Below are 21,606 nucleotides of genomic sequence, written 5' to 3'. Positions count from 1 at the left end.
AGGAAGGAAGGAAGGAAGGAAGGAAGGAAGGAAGGAGATTATAATGAGAATGAGGGAGGGTTTCAAGGAAGTCCTGCCTTTGCATTTGGCCGCCCCAGGTGCCCTGACATGAGTCCTGTGCCATGACCACCATGACCACACCCACCCCAGCCCTCCAAGGTCAAACACAGCCTGATGCAGCCCTCAATGAAATCAAGTTTGACACCCCTGTTATAGAGGCTTTTATAAGCCCCTTCTTCAACCCTGGATACTCTGATATCAGAGTTCCAATATCCATAAAGACAAAAAGATGGGACTCTCTTTCACAATCTGTCTGCCTTGTGCCTGTCAACACAGAAGTAAGCTATGCTGCATTCAGGGAGAGTTATTCTGGAGTATTTTGAATTAATTTCCAGGGTTAAAATGCTATTGCGCCCCCACTCTCCAAGTTTTCATTAAATGAGCTATTGTCAGCCTTCCTACAGTAGGTAGAAGGACAGAAAACACAACCAGTTGAACTAATTCTAAATTTCTGTAAGTCTACGTTAACAGTATTTTGCAAGTCTGAAAATACAGATCTCCTGTAGTCACTTTTTGTAGCCTGATAGTTTAGGAAGGATCCATTCTGAGCTTCTTTCTCTGCCTATTATGCAGCTCTCCTCCCCCTTATCTGATCTAGGGAACATTTTTCTTCACCTTTCTCCACTTCCCGTGAAATATCATTTCAAATATCATTACATCTATTCCAGTGGTGAAATCCAAATATTTTTACTATCGGTTCTGTGGGCATGGCTTGGTGGGCATTGTTTGGCTTGGTGGGTGTAGTTTGGTGGGCATGGTAGGGAAATGATACTGCAAAATCTCCATTCCCACCCCACTCCTGGGTGAAGGATATTGCAAAATCTCTATTCTCACCCCACTCTGGGGCCAGCCAAAGGTGGTATTTGCTGGTTCTCTGGACTATTCAAATTTTCCACTACCGGTTCTCCGAACTGTTCAAAATTTCCGCTACCGGTTCTCCAGAACCTGTAAAAACCTGCTGGATTTCACCTCTGATTTATTCACATATCTAGATGTTTGTTAACATAAATCTGGTTATGCTTGCTCATAAATTACGATAAATGCAGATTAGAAATGCTGTTTAGATATAAACCTCTTTTCAATTCATTAACAGTCACTTTAAAGAGAATGTGATGCCACCACTACAGTATTCATAGATATGTAAATTTGGCTTACAGTGAGATTTGCAGTCATCTGTTCTTTTGATGCTATTTGCTATTCCTAATAGATGGAGTTTAGGAACTCATTTCTGAAACATTATGAACTTGTGTCAATATGATCTGAATCTCAGGGGGAAAATCTGTTGATCAACTTACCACTGTAATCAATGGGAGCAATCAAAGTCATATCAATGAAGTGAAGATTTCATTGGTTGTCATTGTTTTAAAAATGCATTAAATGCATTATCCCCATACTTTGATAAGGTGGGGAATAGAGCTATTTAAATATAGCAATTACTATTGAATTGGGGAGAAATCTGGACTCAGTTGCTTAATTTTTATAGAAGAATTTGGGGAAAATAGAATGATCAACATCTCTCTAAAGCTAGTCTGAGCCTTTGGCAGATTCATATCAAAAAATGAATTGCTATAGGTCTGTTCTTTCATTTTTGCAGGGCTGATGCCAGACTGGAAGTAGAACCTGCCTCTGGGAATATTACCTATGCAACATTTATGTTTACACGCTGGAAAAAATTCTGGACTGCTCCTGTTACAGTCTTTATGGGGAATGTTGTTATGTATTTTGCTTTTCTCTTTTTATTTGCCTACGTCCTGTTAGTGGATTTTAAACCTCCACCTAAAGGTCCTGCTATCAAGGAGAACATACTCTACTTCTGGGTCTTTACACTAGTTTTGGAAGAAATCAGACAGGTTTGTGATTTACTCTGTGTTGTCTGCCATGTTGCTAAATTTATCAGGTCACTCTAAACCAAAACATGGCAGGAAAAGCAAGGAAAAAAATGCTAGCATTTTACTATAGACACTAGCATCCTGATCCAGACTGGAGCTTCTGTGCTGAAAGATTTATACAGCCAAGAAGAAAGAATGGGTCCTTCTAGATTATTAATGGCTTCAGGAAGCAGAAATCTGCAAGTGCTTGATAAGAATAAATTATTGCATTACTTCAACTATTTCATATCCTTTCCACTTCCTCCCCTTTGAAGAGAAACTGTATATATCTGCATTTTTTCAGCTGCTGCTATGCAAAAAGCCTTGAGCTACAGTCAATATTGATTGCATTCATTAAATTTTGGCACAGGGAAAACTGAATGGGATTTAGGACATTGCTGCAAACACATCAGCAAGTATGATCCCATGCAAATATCTAGCGTAGTCCATGCTGATTTTTAATTTCAACTTTTATATTCAACAACTCTGGGAATCTGATAGCTTCAGTGATGAATTGCTCTTGGGTTTGATACTACAAATATATATATATATTATTTGCATTTATATCCCGCCCTTCTCCGAAGACTCGGGGCGGCTTACACTATGTTAGCAATAGTCTTCATTCTATTTGTATATTTATATACAAAGTCAACTTATTGCCCCCAACAATCTGGGTCCTCATTTTACCTACCTTATAAAGGATGGAAGGCTGAGTCAACCTTGGGCCTAGTGGGACTAGAACCTGCAGTAATTGCAGGCAGCTGCTGTTAATAACAGACTGCATTAGCAGTCTGAGCCACAGAGGCCCCTATATAGATTCACAGGTATTTCCATGATGTCTCAAATTAGAGTATGAAGACTTTGTCAGAATGCAAGAGCATTAAAGTAGTAGGTTCCCTCTCTCCCACAAAAGCCAGAGTGTCCTATAATCATGAAGCCTGAGAAAACGTTGTGCAATGTATAGTTCAGAATCAATGAATTAATTTTCCAATTCTGTAGATCCCATCTAAGGTTGCTAAGTATAGGCTGGCATAAACAACATGGTTATGTCAGGAGTACCATCCAAACCAGAGGTGGTATTCACTTATTTTCCCTACTGGCTCACAAATGTGAGCATCCACACATGCACCTGGGCTTCAGCACATGTGCTTTGCTGGCGTGTGTGCCTTCCATGCATGCACCTGGCCTAAAAATGTGCCTAAATAAGATGGCATAGAGCAGGGGCGGGTGGGGGAGCCCTCCCGCGATTTCCGCTACCGGTTAAGGTTTGAACCAGCTGAATACCACCTCTGATCCAAGCCTATAAAAATAGTAGGATGCTCAGGAATGAAAGACCTTTTAGTTATTTAGATGCATATAGGAAGCCTAGGAAAAAAAGTGATCCTTATTTTCAATTGTCATATATTTCACACTCAAATTTGAAACTATTAATGAAGAAATGAAAGCATTAACATAATAGCTGTTAACTTGCAGAGTTTCTTTACTGATGGAGGCATGAATCTAATCAAAAAATTCAAACTCTACGTAGAAGATAATTGGAACAAATGTGATATGTTGGCTATTTCCTTGTTCATCATTGGAATCACTTGCAGGTATGTGGATTCATATGTTTCTCTCCCCCCCACTTTTTTTTAAAAAAAGTATGATATTACAGGTAGCGTAAGAAGAGATGATACAGTGATGAGAAAAAAGTTCTAAAAGGCACTAAGTGGCCAAGCATGGGAGATAACTACCATAAGTGGACGCAAAGGTGCTTTTTCAAGAGGCAACTGGACTTTCTGGTTTTTCTTTCAAGATGTTTCACTTCTCATCCAAGAAGTTTCTTCAGCTCTGAAGAAGAAACATCTTGAAAGAAAAACCAGAAAATCCAGTTACCCCTTGAAAAAGCACCTTTGGGACAACTATGATCTGCATGACTGAGAATCTCCATAGACATTTACCATAAGTGGAAATTATGAAAAGATCACTAGTTCAGAATCAGAAATGTCTTGGAAGAAAAAAAAAAAAGGAATAACTTATTCAGTTCTTGTAAGAATCAGAGAAAAATTCAGTCTGTGCAAACCATAAACAGAAGAGCTACAATTCAACAGAAATATAGGGTAGATGACTGCTATTCTTATTGGTATAGTTCCCATAGCTCTTTTCCAAGGACAACAAGGCTATTAGCTATATTTATTTGAGTTTTTAATCCAGCCAGAATCACTGTTATGCAAGATGGGCTGCCATATAAATGGAATAAATAAGCACATGAACATATATCTAAATAGTGCAAAATTAAAATCTTATCATGCCTGAAAAACCAGCACTGGTTGCTAATTGCTTTCTGGGCATCTAGCGATTTGTCATGATCTTGGATCAGATTAGCTGAAGAGATTTCTATAAGGAATCCTCCAATTTCAGAGAGTATTCTTTGAGAATATGGAGAGCATTATTTGCAAGCTTTGGCTCATACTTTTGGAGACATAAATTTACATCTGTATTTAGAGAAGAATGTAGTTTTAGTCTGATATTAATAGTTATTTATTTATTTATTTATTGCATTTGTATACCGCCCTTCTCCCGAAGGACTCAGGGCGGTTAACAGCAAATTTAAAAAATACAATAAATACACATTAAAAACAGACTAAAAATTTATATAAATAATGGCCAAAATATTAAAAAACTAACTAATACAAAAAACTAAAACCCCATTTAAAATTACTTAATCAGGCTAGCCCAGCTCGATGGAATAAAAGAGTCTTCAGCTCACGGCGGAAGGTCCGAAGGTCGGGGAGTTGACGAAGCCCCAGAGACAGCTCGTTCCAGAGGGCAGGAGCCCCCACAGAGAAGGCCCTACCCCTGGGGGTCGTCAGTCGACATTGTTTCACCGACGGCACCCCAAAGAGGCCCTCCCTGTGGGAGCGCACAGGTCGGTGGGAGGCTGTTTGTGGCAGTAGGCAGTCCCGTAAATAGCCCGGTCCTAAGCCATGGAGCGCTTTAAAGGTGGTAACCAACACCTTGAATTGCACCCGAAAGACCACCGGAAGCCAGTGCAGCCCGCGCAGGAGCGGTGTTATATGGGAGCTACGAGGTGCTCCCTCTATCACCCGTGCGGCTGCATTCTGGACCAGTTGGAGCTTCCGGGTGCTCTTCAAGGGGAGCCCCATGTAGAGAGCATTGCACTAGTCCAGGCGAGACGTAATGAGGGCATGGGTGACTGTGCACAGAGAAACCCGGTCCAGAAAGGGACACAACTGGCGGATCAGGCGAACCTGATAAAAAGCCCCCCTGGTGACGGCCGTCAAATGATCTTCAAGAGACAGCCGTGCATCCAGGAGGACGCCTAAGTTGCGTGTTTGTGTTTTCATTGTGCCTTCTTATTGTGTTCCTATTTTATTTTACTTTATTTTTGCATCTTTTCCACGATAACTGCCTTCATCCTCTTATCAGGGTAGAAAGGGAAGGCATAAATTAAATATCAATACAAGAATGTTTGTACTCTTCACCCTCCAGAATGTTTAATTCAACCTTTCACGATGGCCGAACGGTACTCGCAATTGATTTTATGGTGTTCACTCTGAGACTGATTCATATTTTTGCCATTCATAAACAACTGGGGCCAAAGATTATCATTGTGGAAAGAATGGTAAGTGCAGCATTGCAGAAAGAAATGAAAATAAATGGGGATGGACTGGGTTTTCAATCCAGCAGGCTCAGGAGAAATTATGCTATTAATTTCAATGTCTAAATATCATTACACCCACCCCTGTATATGCCTTTATTAATGTATCGACTTACTAAGACATCTACCAGGCACTCTGTTGAAGATTTCCTTGCTGTCAGTGTGCCAGTTTCTAGACATACACAAAATGCTCTTCCCCCCATGTATTCCCAGTGGTGGAATTCAATTTTTTTTACTTCCAGTTCTGTGGGTGTGGCTTGGTGGGTGTGGCTTGGTGGGCATGGCAGGGGAAGGATACTGCAAAATCTCCATTCCCACCCCACTCCAGGGGAAGGATACTGCAAAATCTCCTTTCCCACCCCACTCTAGGGGAAGGATACTGCAAAATCTCCTTTCCCATCCCACTCCAGGGGAAGGATATTGCAAAATCACCATTCCCACACCACTGTGTGGCCAGCCAGAAGTAGCATTTGCCGGTTCTCTGAACTATTCAAAATTTCAACTACCAGCTCTCCAGGACCTGTCAGAACCTGCTGAATTTCACCCCTGTGTATTCCCCTCTGTATTTAGAAACTTGCCAACCTTTTTTTATTTTCTGTGTTGGTTCCTTTTACTTATCTCAACTTTTAAAACTAATTAGCTTAATAATCTTAATTAGCTATCATGGACGCTATTTTGAGGAAAAAGTCAGTATAACATAATGTTGAAGAAATAAAAATAACTTCCACTCTTAGGAAATGCTTATTTTTATCTTCTAAATGCAATATATTTGAAGGGACTTCTCCCAGGTTGGAATAGAATAGAATAGAATTCTTTATTGGCCAAATGTGATTGGACACACAAGGAATTTTTCTTGGAAGTACTAGAAGTTAAAAGAAAGGGGAAACCCTGACTATAGCAGAAGAGATTTCTCCTGCAAAAGCCGCAGGAAGGAGACTTTTCTTTCCAACATTTTTGTGTGTGTGTGTGTGTGTGTATGTGTGTGCTCAATTTGACTAGATATATGACAAATAACTTTGCATTCTAACATATTTGTATAGCATGCATTAAACAAAATAGTCCTTCCAATAACTCTAAGTCCTAGTTCAGCATGAAAGAGGATTTTTGAGAATACATGGTGACAAGGAAAAGAAATCCATTGTGATTCTCTTTGAATGTTTCTAACCCAGTAGCCCCCCAACTTGACTTTTCCAGATGTCTTGGGACTATAACACAACTGGAGGGGACAAAACTTTGGGGAAGATCGTTTCAGACTTTAGTTGTGCATTTATTTATTTATTTATTTTTACAGATGAAGGATGTTTTTTTCTTTCTCTTTTTCCTGAGCGTGTGGCTTATTGCGTATGGTGTGGCCACACAAGCTTTGCTTTATCCTGACGACAGTCGTGCTGAGTGGATTTTCAGGAGGGTCCTTTATCGTCCCTACCTTCAAATATTTGGACAAATTCCACTGGATAAAATAGATTGTGAGTTTAATTTATAGTACTTCAGCAATCCTACTTTTTGATTGAAGGGGCTTTGACAGATGATAATAAATCAGTCCACAGCATTCTCTTTGCACTGTATCTGAAGTCATCTGTACTGTAATACTTTTATTGTATTCACCCTGATGAATGGCATAATCCACCACAACAATCATAGAGCAATTCAAAACTTAACAGAATGTGCCGATTTGCACAGTATGATAAGTCCTATTGCTGAATCATACCAGCTAGAAATATTTAGTTGCAAGTGGGTAAAGCTGTCATTTGCATAAGATAGAATTGACAAAGGCAGCAGCCTAAGGCAAATATGAAAGCATTTTGGTTACCTATGGCAAAAGCGTGTTCTAGTCTTTCACCTTGAAAATCAGTCTAAAAAATTTGGATTTAGGTTTTAGTTAGATTCAGTGATACCAATGAGGTTTATGACAGATTCTTCCAAATCCTTTGGCTGGGGTGTTTCTTCAGAAGTTGTGATAGAGATGGCACGATCCAGTTGTCCTCTTTTGCTACATCTTCTTGTTTCCCTGTTAAATTCTGTTCTACTTGGAGGTTCTGGTTCCTAGGCCTGTCCCTTATAGATTCTACTGCTGAGTGTCAGCTGCATCAGTTCCCCTTTGTAAATTCAATGTAGTAGAACCTTGTTTTAGCAAATCATTCTGAAGCTTTTAACAGTTTTAACCATCTTCCTTTCTTCCTTCCTTCCTTCCTTTTCCTCTCTCCCTCCCTCCCTCCCATCTTTCCTTCCTCCCTTTCTTCCCTTTCTTCCCTCCCTCCCTCCTTTCTTTTCTTTCTTTTTCTCCTCCCTCCCTCCCTCCCTCTTTTTTCCTCCCCTTCTCTCTCTCTCTCTCACTTTCTCCTTCCTTCCTTCCTTCCTTCCATTTCTCTTTTTTAAAACTTCACTACCACAGCATCTCGAATGGATTTTGAAAACTGCACCTTGGGTCAGCAGGAGAACCAGACGGCGAGTGACTTCTTGTGCCCCAGTGCCTACGCTAATTGGCTGGTCATAATACTCTTAGTCATTTTCCTACTGGTTACAAATGTGCTGCTTATGAATCTCTTAATTGCCATGTTCAGGCAAGTATAAAATGAGGGTCTGTAAGAAAATATAAGAAGCTTTCTATCTAATAGCCGCAGGTAGCATAATATGCATGCCCACTCTCTGGGATTATTGTAATTTTGAGTGGTCCCTAACAATGATTGAAAGTCAAGGACTGGTCTGCTTCCTTAGCACTCATTTCAATAGTGTTTGGTTGTCCCAGGTTTGTCACAAAAATAATTGCTGATAGAATCAGGAAGGTTCTCAATCCATTTAAAATGAAGAGTTACAGTAATATTATTCAGCATATTATTAATATGTTTAAATATGTTACTTTTGCAAAGTTTAAATTCTTAATAAAGTTGCAAATGTGTGCAATAGCTAATTTGTGCAGATAGTTAAATAAATAGCCGTTATCTCTGAAAATAATCTATTTAACTTTATTTTCTCTGGTGATTAATAAGGGAGAACTTTTTATAGCTTATATGGAGTTCTAGACATTTGTCTTCATAAGACTTTTTATGAAACATACTTGCCATCTTGGGACCTTTTAAAAGCCACTGAAAATATCTACTATGATCTCAACTAGTCCAGAGATATGGCAATATAGTTGGATAGCCTTCTTCAAATAGGCAGGACTACTGATATGATCTTTCTGGCTTATTCATATGATCATATTATCTCTTCCTGATCTGGAAGTCCTAAATAGCTCGTGTTCCTTCCAGTTTTGGGTGATGTACCTTTGGGACACAGAACAAAAATAAGAACGGAAACATAAACTTTGCCTATTTTAAACCAAGGGACATAACAACACTAAAACAAATGCAGCCGAAAATATTCTATAGTCAGTGGAAACAGCTACATTCTCAGGTAGCAAATAAATATATCAGATGTAGATATTACATCCTAAATGGCAATTGAAATATAAAGCAAGCTGATGAAACACACAGCTTGTGGAGAGTATTGGAAGAAATTTTAACAAAATGGTGCATTGTTTCAGGTATAGTCTCATTTCTCCTATGCATCAAGTACACTGATGCTTGAAGATTCAAGGAATGTATTACTGTAATTCAGATCAAACTCAAAGCCTAGAACTGCCTCTCCAAATCACTTAAAACAATTACAGTATCATATTTCATACAAAATGAATTGTGAAATTCATTTTACCTCAGCAGAATCCAAACTTGTCAGTATTAATCACACCGAAAAAAAGCTGGCAGACTGCTTCCTCAATTAGAAAAAAACATCAAGAACTTCACACATTTGAAAACAATCTTCTCTTTAGCAAATAAGATCTGTTGATACAACCCTTCTTCCTTTTAAGTTACACTTTTCAGGTTGTTCAAGGAAATGCAGACATCTTCTGGAAATTTCAGCGATACAACTTGATTGTTGAATACCATGGTCGGCCTGCATTTGCTCCTCCTTTTATCATTATTGACCACGTTAAACTGTTTCTTAGATGGGCCCTTAAGAAGACCGAACACAAAAAAGAACATCTAGGTAAGTTATGGGGAGAATGATAAGAACAAGTTGAGGATTACATATACAGTATACACACACACAGTACATATCATAAACTGTATTATCAGTTTATGCAACAGTAAAGTTCATTTCTATATAATTAGCTGTGGATTATTATTTTTTAAAATTGAAATGATGTAGTGGATGAATAACCCTCCTCACTATGGTGTCCTCCAAATGGTTTGTAATCCTGGATTGTATCTGGGTCATTTTACATTGCAGAAATCTGCATTAAAATGGTATTATTTGCAATTACATTAAAACAAATCAATGTTAAAAGAAAAATTGAATTAAACATTAATATTTAATTAAAAATAAAAACTCACACTTTCTTAAAAATACATCAGTAGAAACTATTACTGCTGTAGCAGAAAAAAATAAATGAATATCTATAAGAACCAAAGTTACAAATGCAGACTACTATGGGGCATCCCCCTCCAAGAGATTTTCCAATTCTATTACAAGTACCGTATATACTCGAGTATAAGCCGAGTTTTTCAGCACGTTTTTTGTGCTGTAAAACGTCCCCTCGGCTTATACTCGAGTATATACGGCTTATACTCGAATTTTTTTTTTCTTCTTTTTTTCACATTATACCGGATGGTGCAAACTTGGCGGGCTTTTGCATTAGCGCGGGGAAGCCCTGCCGGTGCAGTGAGAGGGCGGGGCGGGGGAGCCGCCAGCCTTCTCGGCTGAGGGAGGGAGGCTTTCCCTGACCGGTAGCTGCCTCATTTCCCTCCCTCGGCTTATACTCGAGTATATACGGCTTATACTCAAGTTTTTTTTTTTCTTCTTTTTTTCACATTATACCGGATGGTGCAAACTTGGCGGGCTTTTGCATTAGCGCGGGGAAGCCCTGCCGGTGCAGTGAGAGGGCGGGGCGGGGGAGCCGCCAGCCTTCTCGGCTGAGGGAGGGAGGCTTTCCCTGACCGGTAGCTGCCTCATTTCCCTCCCTCGGCTTATACTCGAGTCCCCAGTTTACCCCAGTTTTTTGGGGTAAAATTGGGGACCTCGGCTTATACTCGGATCGGCTTATATTCGAGTATATACGGTAGATTAAAAATAGGCTACTACATTTTAAATCAAGAGGACATTTGTCTACAGCGGGGCTGTGAAGAAGCATTCAGAATGGAAATTAAGGTTGCCCACAAATCATCCAGGGTAGAGATGAAAATTTGTATGGGGAAACATTTCCTGGGCTGTGAGTGCAGGAGTGGTGTCCTGTGCATTTGTGAACTTCTTTCAAGATACAGCAGTGAGTCAGCCATTGGACTTAGACTAAGTGGTCCCTTTCATACTTACATTCTTAAAGGGTATATTCAAGTTCAAGGGAATGCAATGAAAACTGGACATACAGTATTACCCAGGTGCCTTCAATATTCATTTGATTGTAGTGTAATATTTAAACTCTATAAAAAAAAACTAGCAAGTGATGATTTTGCTATATTTTGTGTTGGTTTCCACCCCCTCCTTTGGCAACTGTTTTCTTTTCCACACCCCAAATCTAACTCTCCCTTCCTTCAGAAAGAGACATTCCAGAAGAACTGGATCAAAAATTAATAACCTGGGAGATGCTCCAGAAAGAAAATTACCTGGCAAATTTGGAAACAAAGAAAAAAGAAAGCAACGAGGAAAAACTGAAGAAAATGTCAGACAAGTAAGTAAGGGTCAGCAAGTAAAATGCAGTTTAATGTAATTAAAAAGCAAGCAACATATTTACATGTTTATAATCAGGTCAGCAGCAAACGTTTTATAATGGGTGGCTTTATTTACTTCATTTTCATTCTCTTATTCTTATCCTGTTTCCCTTTCCTTTTTTGAAGCTGTTAATCCCACCCCCACATGCAACTTAATCCAACATCATTGTTCTTCAATCCAACCTACTACAAATGTCCACTGTACAGAGCCTTCTGTAGGTGAGATGGGAAACCCCAGCATTCAAAAATGCACACTCGTTATCTGTAATATGGCCCTTGCAATGAAAATGTCAGGAATGCCATTAATAGAAGTCAATTTTTGTGATAAGCTATTCTAAATGTAGCAATGAACAGCAAATTCTGATGTTTAGAGTCCAGTTCAGCTATCCAATGGTTCTTACGAATTCACCAACTGAATTCTAATTAGAACAGGATTGCACAAAAATGCCAACAGATACCTCCATGTAGAATCGATTTACATGGAATTTGAGTAGCAGGTAGCAATCACTCAAAATCCAAACTAGAAGATATGAGTTGCTATAGTAGCTGGATGGATTCAATCTTACTGTTCATTTCCTAGATCGGGATCTCCAACCTTGGCAACTTTAAGCCTGGCAGACTTCAACTCCCAGAAAGCCCCAGAAAGCATTCTGGGAGTTGAAGTCCTCCAGGCTTAAAGTTGCCAAGGTTGGAGACCCCTGTTCTAGATGGATAATTATTAATTCACAGAAATTATTTGCAGTAGAAACTATTCTAAATATGTCTTGGATAGATGCTCTTCTAAGTTCTTCAGGATCTCCTCTATGATAATGGTCTTCTTCTGACTCTATTATTCTTGGCTTATTTTAAAACAGAGTGGACAGCCTTTTAAAGAATTTTAGTGGTCTAAAAGAGCAAGAGAAACAGCTTAGATCTTTGGAATCACAAGTAAGATTTTCTTTTTATGCTTCAGTTGCACAATTTTTTTTAATTTGTTCATAGATGTATTTCCAAGATCAACATTCAGAAATCATGATAGGATTTCATGCATCGATCAATTTTTTTTTGGGGGGGGCATGCTTAGGTGAGGTGGATAGACAATAGTTTATGGCCTTCTCCAGAAATAAATATACCTTCAAAATATTTTACATTCAAAGGACACTTTGGATTCTAAAACTAATAAACAGTTCATAGATTCAAGGGTCTCAATTGGACAAAAGAGCTAAGAGGAAACTATTGTATATGCAATTACGGTACCTACAAGTAAGCCTACCCAGGAGTTAAACTACTGAAGTAAATGGGTAGAGGGTTTCAAAGTTCAGCCTATGATCTACATTCGGATTCTATGACTGTATCACAAAACCAAACCACTGTGCCATCAGCTTTGAACTCAAAGAACTTTGCTATAATTAGCATTAATGTAGTATGTCTTTAATAGTAATGGTATCCAAATAATTTGTTTTTATTATGCAGATTAGCTATTGCACAGTTATACTTTCTTCAATGGCAGATACTTTAGTGAAAAACAGTTTATTTTTCAGCAGGCCAACTTCAAACTACACACGTGAGTAATGTGCTAATAAAGATTGGGTGGAGTGGGGGACGAATGCAAAACAGTTAAAAAAAAACCTAAAATCCATTAAAAACAGCCTAATACACAATACACACCAGAATTGCTTTAGAAGCGTCTGTAACTTTGCTAAGTACAATGCTATGACTTCATACATTGCATTCAGTCATAATGAAGTTTTTTTTGGCTTGGACTCGGTTTTGTGAATCCAGCCATTTTAATTAATGCTTAACAAATTGTGCCAATAAAAAATGCTTTATTCAATTAACTATGAGAAATAAGCCATAGCCTTTAGGAATGTGTAAACCTTATTTTCTTAATCATTATATTATAAAGAAAGACACAATGATGTAATGGTTAGGAGTCTTGCCACTGCTTTTGACAGGCTAGGACCTAGGTCAGTGATGGCTAACTTTTTTTCCCTCAGGTGCTGAAAGGATGCGCGTACATGTGACAGCGCATGTGTGTGCCCACACCCATAATGCAATGCCCCCTGCATCCTGTGCATGCACACACTATCCCCCCACGCTCCCCTGCCTCCCCACCACACATGTGTGGGTGTTTCCGCAGACCTGAAAATCAGCTGGCCAGTGGGAGGTGCGTGCGCATGCGCGGTGGAGCTGACCTAGGCACGTGTGCCATAGGTTCGCCATCATGGACCTAGGTAGTTCATAGCAATCCCTCTTCATTCCAGCTTAACCTCCTATGTGAAAACATGAGGAAAATGTTGGCTTGGTACATAGGAGACAAAGTCAACTCTCAATGCCAGGCGATTTAGCCAAACTTCTTTTGCTACATACTAAATAATATCGAGTGCCCTTCAAAAACACATTAGCAGACTGAAACAATTTCAACATTTTTTATTTATCTGAGGGTAGCTGTCAGCCCTTCAAGGTAGACTTTCATTACTTTCATAACGTGTTACAGTAGTAACAGAACTTCGCAAGTCTGAATGTGCTTCTTCCCTCCCTCCCTTTGTGTGAACTAGGGAGTAGCTTGTCTGAGATACTTTCTCAGATTACAAAAATTCTGCCCCAGACTCAGGTTTTAGCTGACAGTTGTCTTGGTTGCAGCTCATCCTCTGATTATTTTTTCTGCCTGTTCCGATAGTCTAGGAATGTACAGCCTAATTTAGGACCTACTTAGCTTCAGCAAGTCATGCTCCTTTCCACAGAAGTAACTTTGGAAGTGTAGTGGTTAGACACCAGACTAGAGAGACTGTGAGTTTTAGACTCTCTTTGAGCATGTGGCCAGCTGGGTGACCTTGGACCAGTCAAAGTCTCTCAGCCCTAAGGAGAAGGCAAAGACAAACCACTCCTGAAAATCTTGCCAAGAAAACTGCACAGGGGCTTGTCCAGGCAGTTACCAGGAGTCAAAATTGACCTGAAAGTACCAAAAAACAAGCAGCCTCTCTCCCTTTGGAACAGTCTTGTGGCATCTTCAAACCTATTTTTTACAGTTAAGTTTCTCTGCACTAAAACGAACATGCTATATAATAATTAACCTTAAGATAGCACAATACTCCCTGGGCAGGCACAGGAGGGGCATCTGAATATCAGACTTGGGCTATTTAAGATTTGCATATAGGCAGGGGAAAAAATATCCCGCACACAACAGCATAAATTATCCACATAGCTGGTTAATTTTAATACCTGCTAATGAGAACAAAAATCTCATTTACCGAATTATGAGCATTAAGATAGCGTTGCCCAAAAGCTCCCAGATTTTGGGGATTAGGGCTTCTTTTGAATATGGAAGATCTCATATCTCTTTCTCAATTAAGCCAGGTAAAAATAAACATATGTTAAAATTAAGCATAAATGGATTTTCATTTAACAAAAAAATAATAAACTTGTACAGTAAGTCAGTATAACAATGGAAGTGTTTTCAATCTCTAGGCACGAGGTAGTGGAACTTGGTTCATAATTTGTCAGATTAATCTTTAAAGATTGCAGGTCTATTTTCCCATTCTTGAACATCTCTACTGAAATACACAGAAAATATGTAAGGTTTTTTAAAAAGACAAGCTAGCCTTGATAAGTGGCATTACAAGAAGTAACCTGTTCAAATCTCACTATAGCTGCTCACTCTTTATATAACCAATATTTTCATTTCAATTTTCATGTTTCATAAATGCAGGCACTGATCAAATGGTTGCACCAGAAAATGAAGATGGACTTAGACCAGGCTGAAGCTGGCCCCTTACATTTCCCAGGATGTCCCCGCAGGGTGGATCGGACCAACATTGCAGGCCAAATCCAGCCGAACGGCCTTGTGTTTAACATGCCTGATTTAGACTAAACCTTTCAATATTTTCTTATAACCAAGGAACATTTATGTATCTTCTGAGCTTTTCAATTATCCTTCCTTGATATAGTATTCATTGATCTGCTTCCCTCATTTTGTGCCTTTCCTCTTGAACTTAATTATATGTTACTAGTGTAGTGAGTTTCCAATCTTGGTATTTTCCACTAATCATGTTAACAGTACAACTATATTACCCTTATTTTTTTAGTGTCATTGTAGAACAAAAGTTTGAATCCAAATACTTAATAAGTCTTTTTTGTATAAAATAATTAGACTGCATTAGGCATTCTCCTACATAGGTAGTCCCAGTTTAGCAATGGCCCCAGACAGCGACCACAGTTAAGACTGTGGTGAAAAAGTAACTTTGTGACCAATGGTCACATTTATGATCTTTCAGGACTTTAAAGCAAAAGAAAGATGAAGTAAGATAATAAGCATGGCTGCAGTTTCACTTAGTGATTTCTTTGTTAATGACCGAGTTACCATTTCCAATTGTGATAGCTAAATGAGCATTATCTATAAACAGTAATAAAACAATTTTTTTTCCAACCAATGCATTTATTCATGACCAAATATGCCAAGGTGAGAATAATGCTGGGGTAGTTGTACAAGAGAACTTTAGCTGAATGAGATGGCATCTTGCTTCCTTAAATGTGAAGGCAGAAAGTGTGACAAGTAGAAAAGGGATAATGGGTAAAAAGGGGTATCATAAGAGTAGAGAAAACTAGTTTTTGACACAAATGGCTAGCTGCTAACATGCAGGTACAGAATTTCAGTTGTTCCCAAGTTTTATTGACACCAAAAATATCAAATGGATATTCTGCTAGAAATACTATTTTAAGCTTCTTTATTCTTACATAAACAGTTCGGTCGACACAAATCCATGTACTTTAGAAGAAGCTTCCAAGTATGGAGGGGAAAAAAAATCTTTCAGTTTGCAAGGAAGTTGTGGCAATATAACAGTCTGAACCAATCAAGTCTAAGTATGGTTTGGTTGGCTGTATTTTAATTTTAGAAAGCATCTCTTCCAATTCCTTAACACTTTTCCTATGATCTTAATATACTGTATGTTTACATTTTCTTGTCTCTAGCCAAACAACATACGAGTTGTCATATTTAATGCTTTTATTTTCATTCATACTGTGGAATAACATTGGTTAAATCTTTGCCTCAGCTACAATAAACTGATAAATCTGGTATCTCATCCACAAGATATGTTTTGTCAGTTATGAATATACTGTCAAAAGTTTTGGTATGAATAGCCGAACCTCCCTTCATAAACAGAAATATAGTTGGACTATCTAAAGGCAAAATGTCTTATATTTATTGCAAAACACAGCGGGATTTTGTTGGAAAGGGCAAAGTCACAAGTATTTTTAGTCACAGCAACAAGCATGTTAAGGAAAACAATTGCCCAAATTCATGCAAATGATGAAGATAATATTTTGAGTAAGCTATCACTGGAAAAAGACAAATATAATGTTTCTGGCTTTTAGGATTCTTCTTCTTCATCATGGTTAGCTTTGGGTCGGAAATGTTTCCTACTTCTTTTCTTGCTACCGTGAAACCCTATGGTGGTTGTCACATTCTCTTCAGGCACCTCTGGAGAACCTGTGTTGGCTCTTCGAGCACCTCGTTCTTCCAATTTCAGCGGCTCCCAATCTTCCTTTTTCCCCTCTTTGCTTTCTGAGGGATCTAGTACATCACCTTTGTTCTGGGCATCCAAGTTACCCAGAGGCCTTCCACTGGTCTCTTGGTTTGCATTAATAATGTTGGCCTCCAACTTTTCCTCTGTTGAAGTTCCTCTTTTTTTGTCTGATCTGTCTAAGCCTGCCTTTACTGGTTTGCTAAAGATAATTCTTCCTGCACCAGAGCTAGAAGCATCCTGGTTGAAAGATGGTATGAAATTTTCAGGACGTGTTGAGCTTTGTTCCTTTTTACCCTTGTTCAAGCCACTCAAGAACTCCATAGCAATTGATCTGTTGGTATCATCACTACATTCTGCAACGTTCTCCAAACTGTACTTGGTCCAGCGTTCTGGATGGGCCACATAATCAGGTACTGGCGGGGAACTCTTATAAGACTGAATTGGCTCACGTTGTCTTCCAAAGTTTTCCGCAGGCATCTTGTTTGAAATGCTGAGTGGTGGCAGAGGGCGTTTAAACCTTTTATCAATGACATTGTCTTCACCTGCAGGCACCGCCTGCTTGGCTGCTCCTTCCAGACAATCAAAAATGTTCTGGCTGCGCTGTGAAAAGCTTGAGCTCATGCCTTTCAAATGAAAGGGCTGAACAACTGATTTTTGGCTGTTGTGCAAAGAGTCCCCACTCTTCTTTGATTCACAATCCACGTCATCTGAAGGAAGCGACTCCTCAGGGGACACAATATCAACTTCAGCACTGCCTGCAAACTCAAAATCTTCTGAATCTGAATCACTCAGCGAAATTGTATCTGACGGAAGGATGCCTTCGTAATCTGCGGCCCCATCAGTCACAATACCCACGAAGGGTTCACCTGCACCTTCGTCTCCCATTTTGATGATCACTTGATTTGGGTCTTTCTGTAACCAAATAAGTTTTTCAGCTGTTTCTCAAAGGATGTTTAACACCTCCTAGAATAAAAAGGAAGACTTACATGCAAATATGTAAGGACACATTATTGATATCTGCTTCTTCATTTACACAAGGAGATTACAAGATCAAAAGTACCAAAACTTTAAAACAAAAAGAGAGAAAAATTAAGAGAGAAACTTTAATCTATTATTAATCTATTATCTCAGCTGGGATCACTTTTGTTTTTATAAACAATATTGACATTGTATAAATAGATTCTAAGTAGATTCTACTACAAGATTTTTGTGATATGATTTTTTCCTATTTTTAAATAAATCTATAATCATGTAACTTGCCATGCTATTATGATTTCACAAGAGTTTTACAATTTTAACTTATTTCTGCTGAACTTTCCAGATTGAATGCCATTGGTGCATTTCCTTTTACAAGTGCAAACATCTAATAATAATATTTGTAGAGAAACTCTCAACTGGTCAATTTTTAGTGCTTAGATTTTAGCCCAGGGAACAGAACTTCATTTTAATTAAGATTTCATTAAGAATAGTGGGTAATCTATCAGTACCAACCTACCAATAACTTATATTAAAGATCAGCCACCTTCTTGCTTATAAGAAATGAAATGTAAAATGCAAATTGAGGAAATCTATGGTCTACTGCAGAATATTACCCAAAATTGTAAGAATTAAAAACTTGGTAGTATTAAATAATCTATACCCATCACTTTTGCTTTTTATTTAAGGACAGAGATAATATTTAGCATAAACTAGTGGCTTCTTGATAAATTATGTGTTCCCTCTTGTGTATTTTTAATGTAATAATATCTTTGCGCTGATGTGCAACTATTACCACTTGAAAGGATTGTGTAAAATCTGGAACATAAAGCAACTTTGTTTTGTTTTGACAATACTCTACAATGGCATCCAGAATGATATTTGGTGCTCTGAATTAATTACAATTCTGTAATACTTTTGTGTATAGACAAACAAGAGGTTTGTTGGCACAACTTCACACTATTTCTGAAGTCTGAAGGCCTTTTTAGGTACTTAAGCATGTTTAGTAGCCCAACAGTATTAGTGTTCTTATTCTTTAGTGACAAGATTCCCCATCCCAGGAGAACTGTATTTGACGAGAGTTGTCCAACAAAGTACTTTATGGTGATGGTAAACAGGCATGGAAGAACCTACTAGCCACTCACCATCTGGAGTATGAACCAGTATTCCATCCTCTGGGTCAGTAAAAGCCACCAAGGTTCTGAGATCCTGTACCCTGGCAGTAAGAGGTTGGACATATCATCAGCGCAATCAAAAAATGTGGAGTTGCAATTTTCTAGTATATCAATAGTACTTGTCACTTTGATAAGTGTACCCTCTAGCTTTGCAATGTTATCATCTACAAATAATTATTTTAAAATTGGAAAGCAAATATATTTGTTTTATTTATTAATCTAATTTATGTCTAATAATATTTTGGGGCAACATATTATTTGCACACTAGGCAGAGACAACAAGTACTGTATCTCAGTGTTGGGATTTACACACCAGTGGATCTGTAGGACTGTTTAAATCATTGCTAACAACCAAATGTTAATATAATACAGTTAAATCACCAAGCATAATATAATTGGATGAGATCAGAAAAAGAATCAAACTCAAGTTAAGTTGTTTTTCAAGGACTAAGAAATGTAGATTAAAGAAAAAGGCCCCTTACAGATTGTGCATATTATAGATTTTTTTTTTGTTTCTCTCTCTGATCCATTCACCTCCTCCCCCCTGGGCAGTAAACAATAAAATTGTTCCAGAGAGAAAAGACTCACAGGATGTTTGCAGCAATCTGACTGCAACATAATTCAGACATAATGGTTTTTCTGTGACTGAAGTCCCCATCAAAATCTTCCATAGTAGTCTTGATCCTTGCTATCTCAACTGTGGGAAAGCCAAAGAGCATATTATCTTCTCCTTCCCCATCAAGCTTATGCTATTGAAGTAAGTTTATTTTTTTATCTTATTTGTATCCTGCTTGTATTATTTTTACAAATAAGTCAAGGCAGTAAACATATCAAACACCCTTTCCTCCTTCTATTTTCCCCACAATAACTCTGTGGAAGTAGATTGGGCTGAGAGAAGGTGACTGGCCCAAAGTTACTGAGCTAGCTTTCATAGCTAAGGCAGGATTAGAACCCAACAGTCTCCCATTTTCTAGCCTGATACCTTAACCATTAGACCAAACTGGCTCTGTTCCTTTTTTAAAAAAAATCTTTTGTTTAGGACAGACTTAACAGATATATTTATCTGATGGGCCTGAATCCATGATTGCAACATGTCCACAGCTTTCTTGTGATTTTTGAAAAGTAAGAGGAACTGAGAAAACCTTAATTGAGGGAAAGCTTTCCTTTCTTACCATGGAATGCTTCATTCATTAATTTTGTGGGAGGCCATGTGGTTAATAAATTAGTTACCCTCTATTACAGATATATTAATACACATGTCTAAAAGAAGAAAGCAGGCTGGCTTGCCAGATATATAGGACTTTGCATTTGATAATCAATACATCAATCACACTAAATTATATTTTAAAAAAGCAATTTATAATGGAAAAGTAGCATTTCCCTATTTAAAAGGTAGAAAAGCAAAGGGAAAAATATAAAATAAAAAAGCAAACCATGCCACTATTGCTATCACTATAAATAATAGTTATTATTTATGTGACCACTGCCACATAATTATGTTGCCATACCTTTGTTACGCAATTTGGAGATTTCAACGTGCAAAGCACGGTTATAATGATTTCCTACAGAGAAGGGATGTTTCTTCTCCTATAAATTATTGCCTCTCGCCCTTGTGAACCTAACGATATAATCCCAAGGAGGTAACCCGCAAGAGGTTCCACTCTCGATTCTTTTTTTTAAAAAAAATTGAATCCAAAAGAAAAAGTAAAAATTTTTTTTGAATCCACCTGCTTCGAATAATTCACTGTCTCAAGAGGCAGGCCAAAAATAATCTTAATATCAATTTCATATATATATAAAATGAAGGGTCAGCCTTTAAGGGGCTTAAAAATAGATTAGACCCACAACGTAAGAGGGCGGGGCTATTAAAAACCAAGAGATATCGCGGGCGGCTGCTTGGGGAATGTTCTCAGCCTGATCCATCCCCCAGATCTTCCTCTCGCATGCCCTTCTCCCCACACACGCCCCGCTTGTCTCCCAGACCTCCGGGACCAACGGCCGCTTACGCAGCTGCCCTTTCAAGACACTGCGTGGAACTCCTTACCTGCAAGGGCCCGTTTCTCCTACCTGCGCGCGCAGCCCCCGCCGCTCGATTCCGGATTCGGCGCGCTGTTCCTGGCGTCGCTTTCCCGTTGCTTGATGGGATAAGAAGTTTTCTCGCTCCGAAAAGGTCTATTGGAACTTAAGCCGCCCTCAAACCATTGGAACGACGTGTCCCAGAAGTCACTTCGGAACTAAACCAAAACACGGCAAAAGCTCTTCCTCCAGGTTTCGTCCCCCCCAATGTCTTCTGGGAGTTGTAGTATTTTTTATTTTTTTTTAAACTATCGCCCGAGCCAGAGTATCCGACTATTGTTAACGGGGCAGAGAAATCTTGTTACAGCTTTTGGACGCTTTGTACAGCCTCGCTAGCGATATAAGGGTACAACAAATGCAGTTTGCTAAGTTCATTTTATTTCCTTTTATGCTAGATGAACGTATCTTTTCTTTTATGTACACTGAGAACATATGCACCAGGACAAATTCCTTGTGTGTCCAATCACACTTGGCCAATAAAAAAAAATCTATTCTATTCTAGAGTTCGGAGAGTTAATTTAGATTTAGGTTTGCAAAAATGTT

At 38.6% G+C, this 21,606-nt stretch overlaps 2 protein-coding genes across 10 annotated transcripts in view; one reads left to right on the top strand and one right to left on the bottom strand.

The window, feature by feature from the left end:
* The window catches only part of TRPM5 (transient receptor potential cation channel subfamily M member 5), a 60,172-nt gene extending 45,098 nt beyond the window's left edge, over positions 1 to 15,074 (top strand). Inside the window, exons 17-26 of the mRNA XM_058161029.1 lie at positions 1,655 to 1,910; positions 3,402 to 3,520; positions 5,421 to 5,553; positions 6,881 to 7,055; positions 7,982 to 8,150; positions 9,437 to 9,615; positions 11,161 to 11,293; positions 12,188 to 12,260; positions 12,786 to 12,876; positions 15,022 to 15,074. Of these exons, the coding sequence (XP_058017012.1) occupies positions 1,655 to 1,910; positions 3,402 to 3,520; positions 5,421 to 5,553; positions 6,881 to 7,055; positions 7,982 to 8,150; positions 9,437 to 9,615; positions 11,161 to 11,293; positions 12,188 to 12,260; positions 12,786 to 12,876; positions 15,022 to 15,074 (1,381 nt within the window). The remainder of the gene's footprint in view (positions 1 to 1,654; positions 1,911 to 3,401; positions 3,521 to 5,420; positions 5,554 to 6,880; positions 7,056 to 7,981; positions 8,151 to 9,436; positions 9,616 to 11,160; positions 11,294 to 12,187; positions 12,261 to 12,785; positions 12,877 to 15,021) is intronic.
* TSSC4 (tumor suppressing subtransferable candidate 4) lies at positions 12,390 to 21,188 on the bottom strand. Of its 9 annotated transcripts, none has more exons than XM_058157960.1 (4): positions 21,032 to 21,175; positions 19,576 to 19,684; positions 18,958 to 19,028; positions 12,390 to 17,800 (listed from the first exon to the last, which is right to left on the bottom strand). In XM_058157960.1, the coding sequence occupies exon 4, from the start codon at positions 17,720 to 17,722 to the stop codon at positions 16,682 to 16,684; it is 1,041 nt and encodes a 346-aa protein (XP_058013943.1). In that variant the 5' UTR covers positions 17,723 to 17,800; positions 18,958 to 19,028; positions 19,576 to 19,684; positions 21,032 to 21,175; the 3' UTR covers positions 12,390 to 16,681. The 9 variants fall into 9 exon arrangements, with proteins under 9 accessions (XP_058013943.1, XP_058013951.1, XP_058014002.1 ...); XM_058157968.1 differs by lacking the exon at positions 21,032 to 21,175 and adding an exon at positions 20,496 to 21,025; XM_058158019.1 differs by lacking the exon at positions 18,958 to 19,028 and having other exon boundaries at positions 12,390 to 17,818.
* Positions 21,189 to 21,606: the final 418 nt, after the last annotated feature.

The sequence above is a fragment of the Ahaetulla prasina genome, chromosome 1 (genome assembly GCF_028640845.1).
Source record: "Ahaetulla prasina isolate Xishuangbanna chromosome 1, ASM2864084v1, whole genome shotgun sequence".
Taxonomy (NCBI): domain Eukaryota; kingdom Metazoa; phylum Chordata; class Lepidosauria; order Squamata; family Colubridae; genus Ahaetulla; species Ahaetulla prasina.
This window is presented reverse-complemented; position numbering and strand designations above follow the sequence as displayed.

Bases quoted from the DNA above. Each gene is read 5' to 3' on its own strand.
- TSSC4 (XM_058157984.1), bottom strand. From the start codon at position 17,722: ATGGGAGACGAAGGTGCAGGTGAACCCTTCGTGGGTATTGTGACTGAT.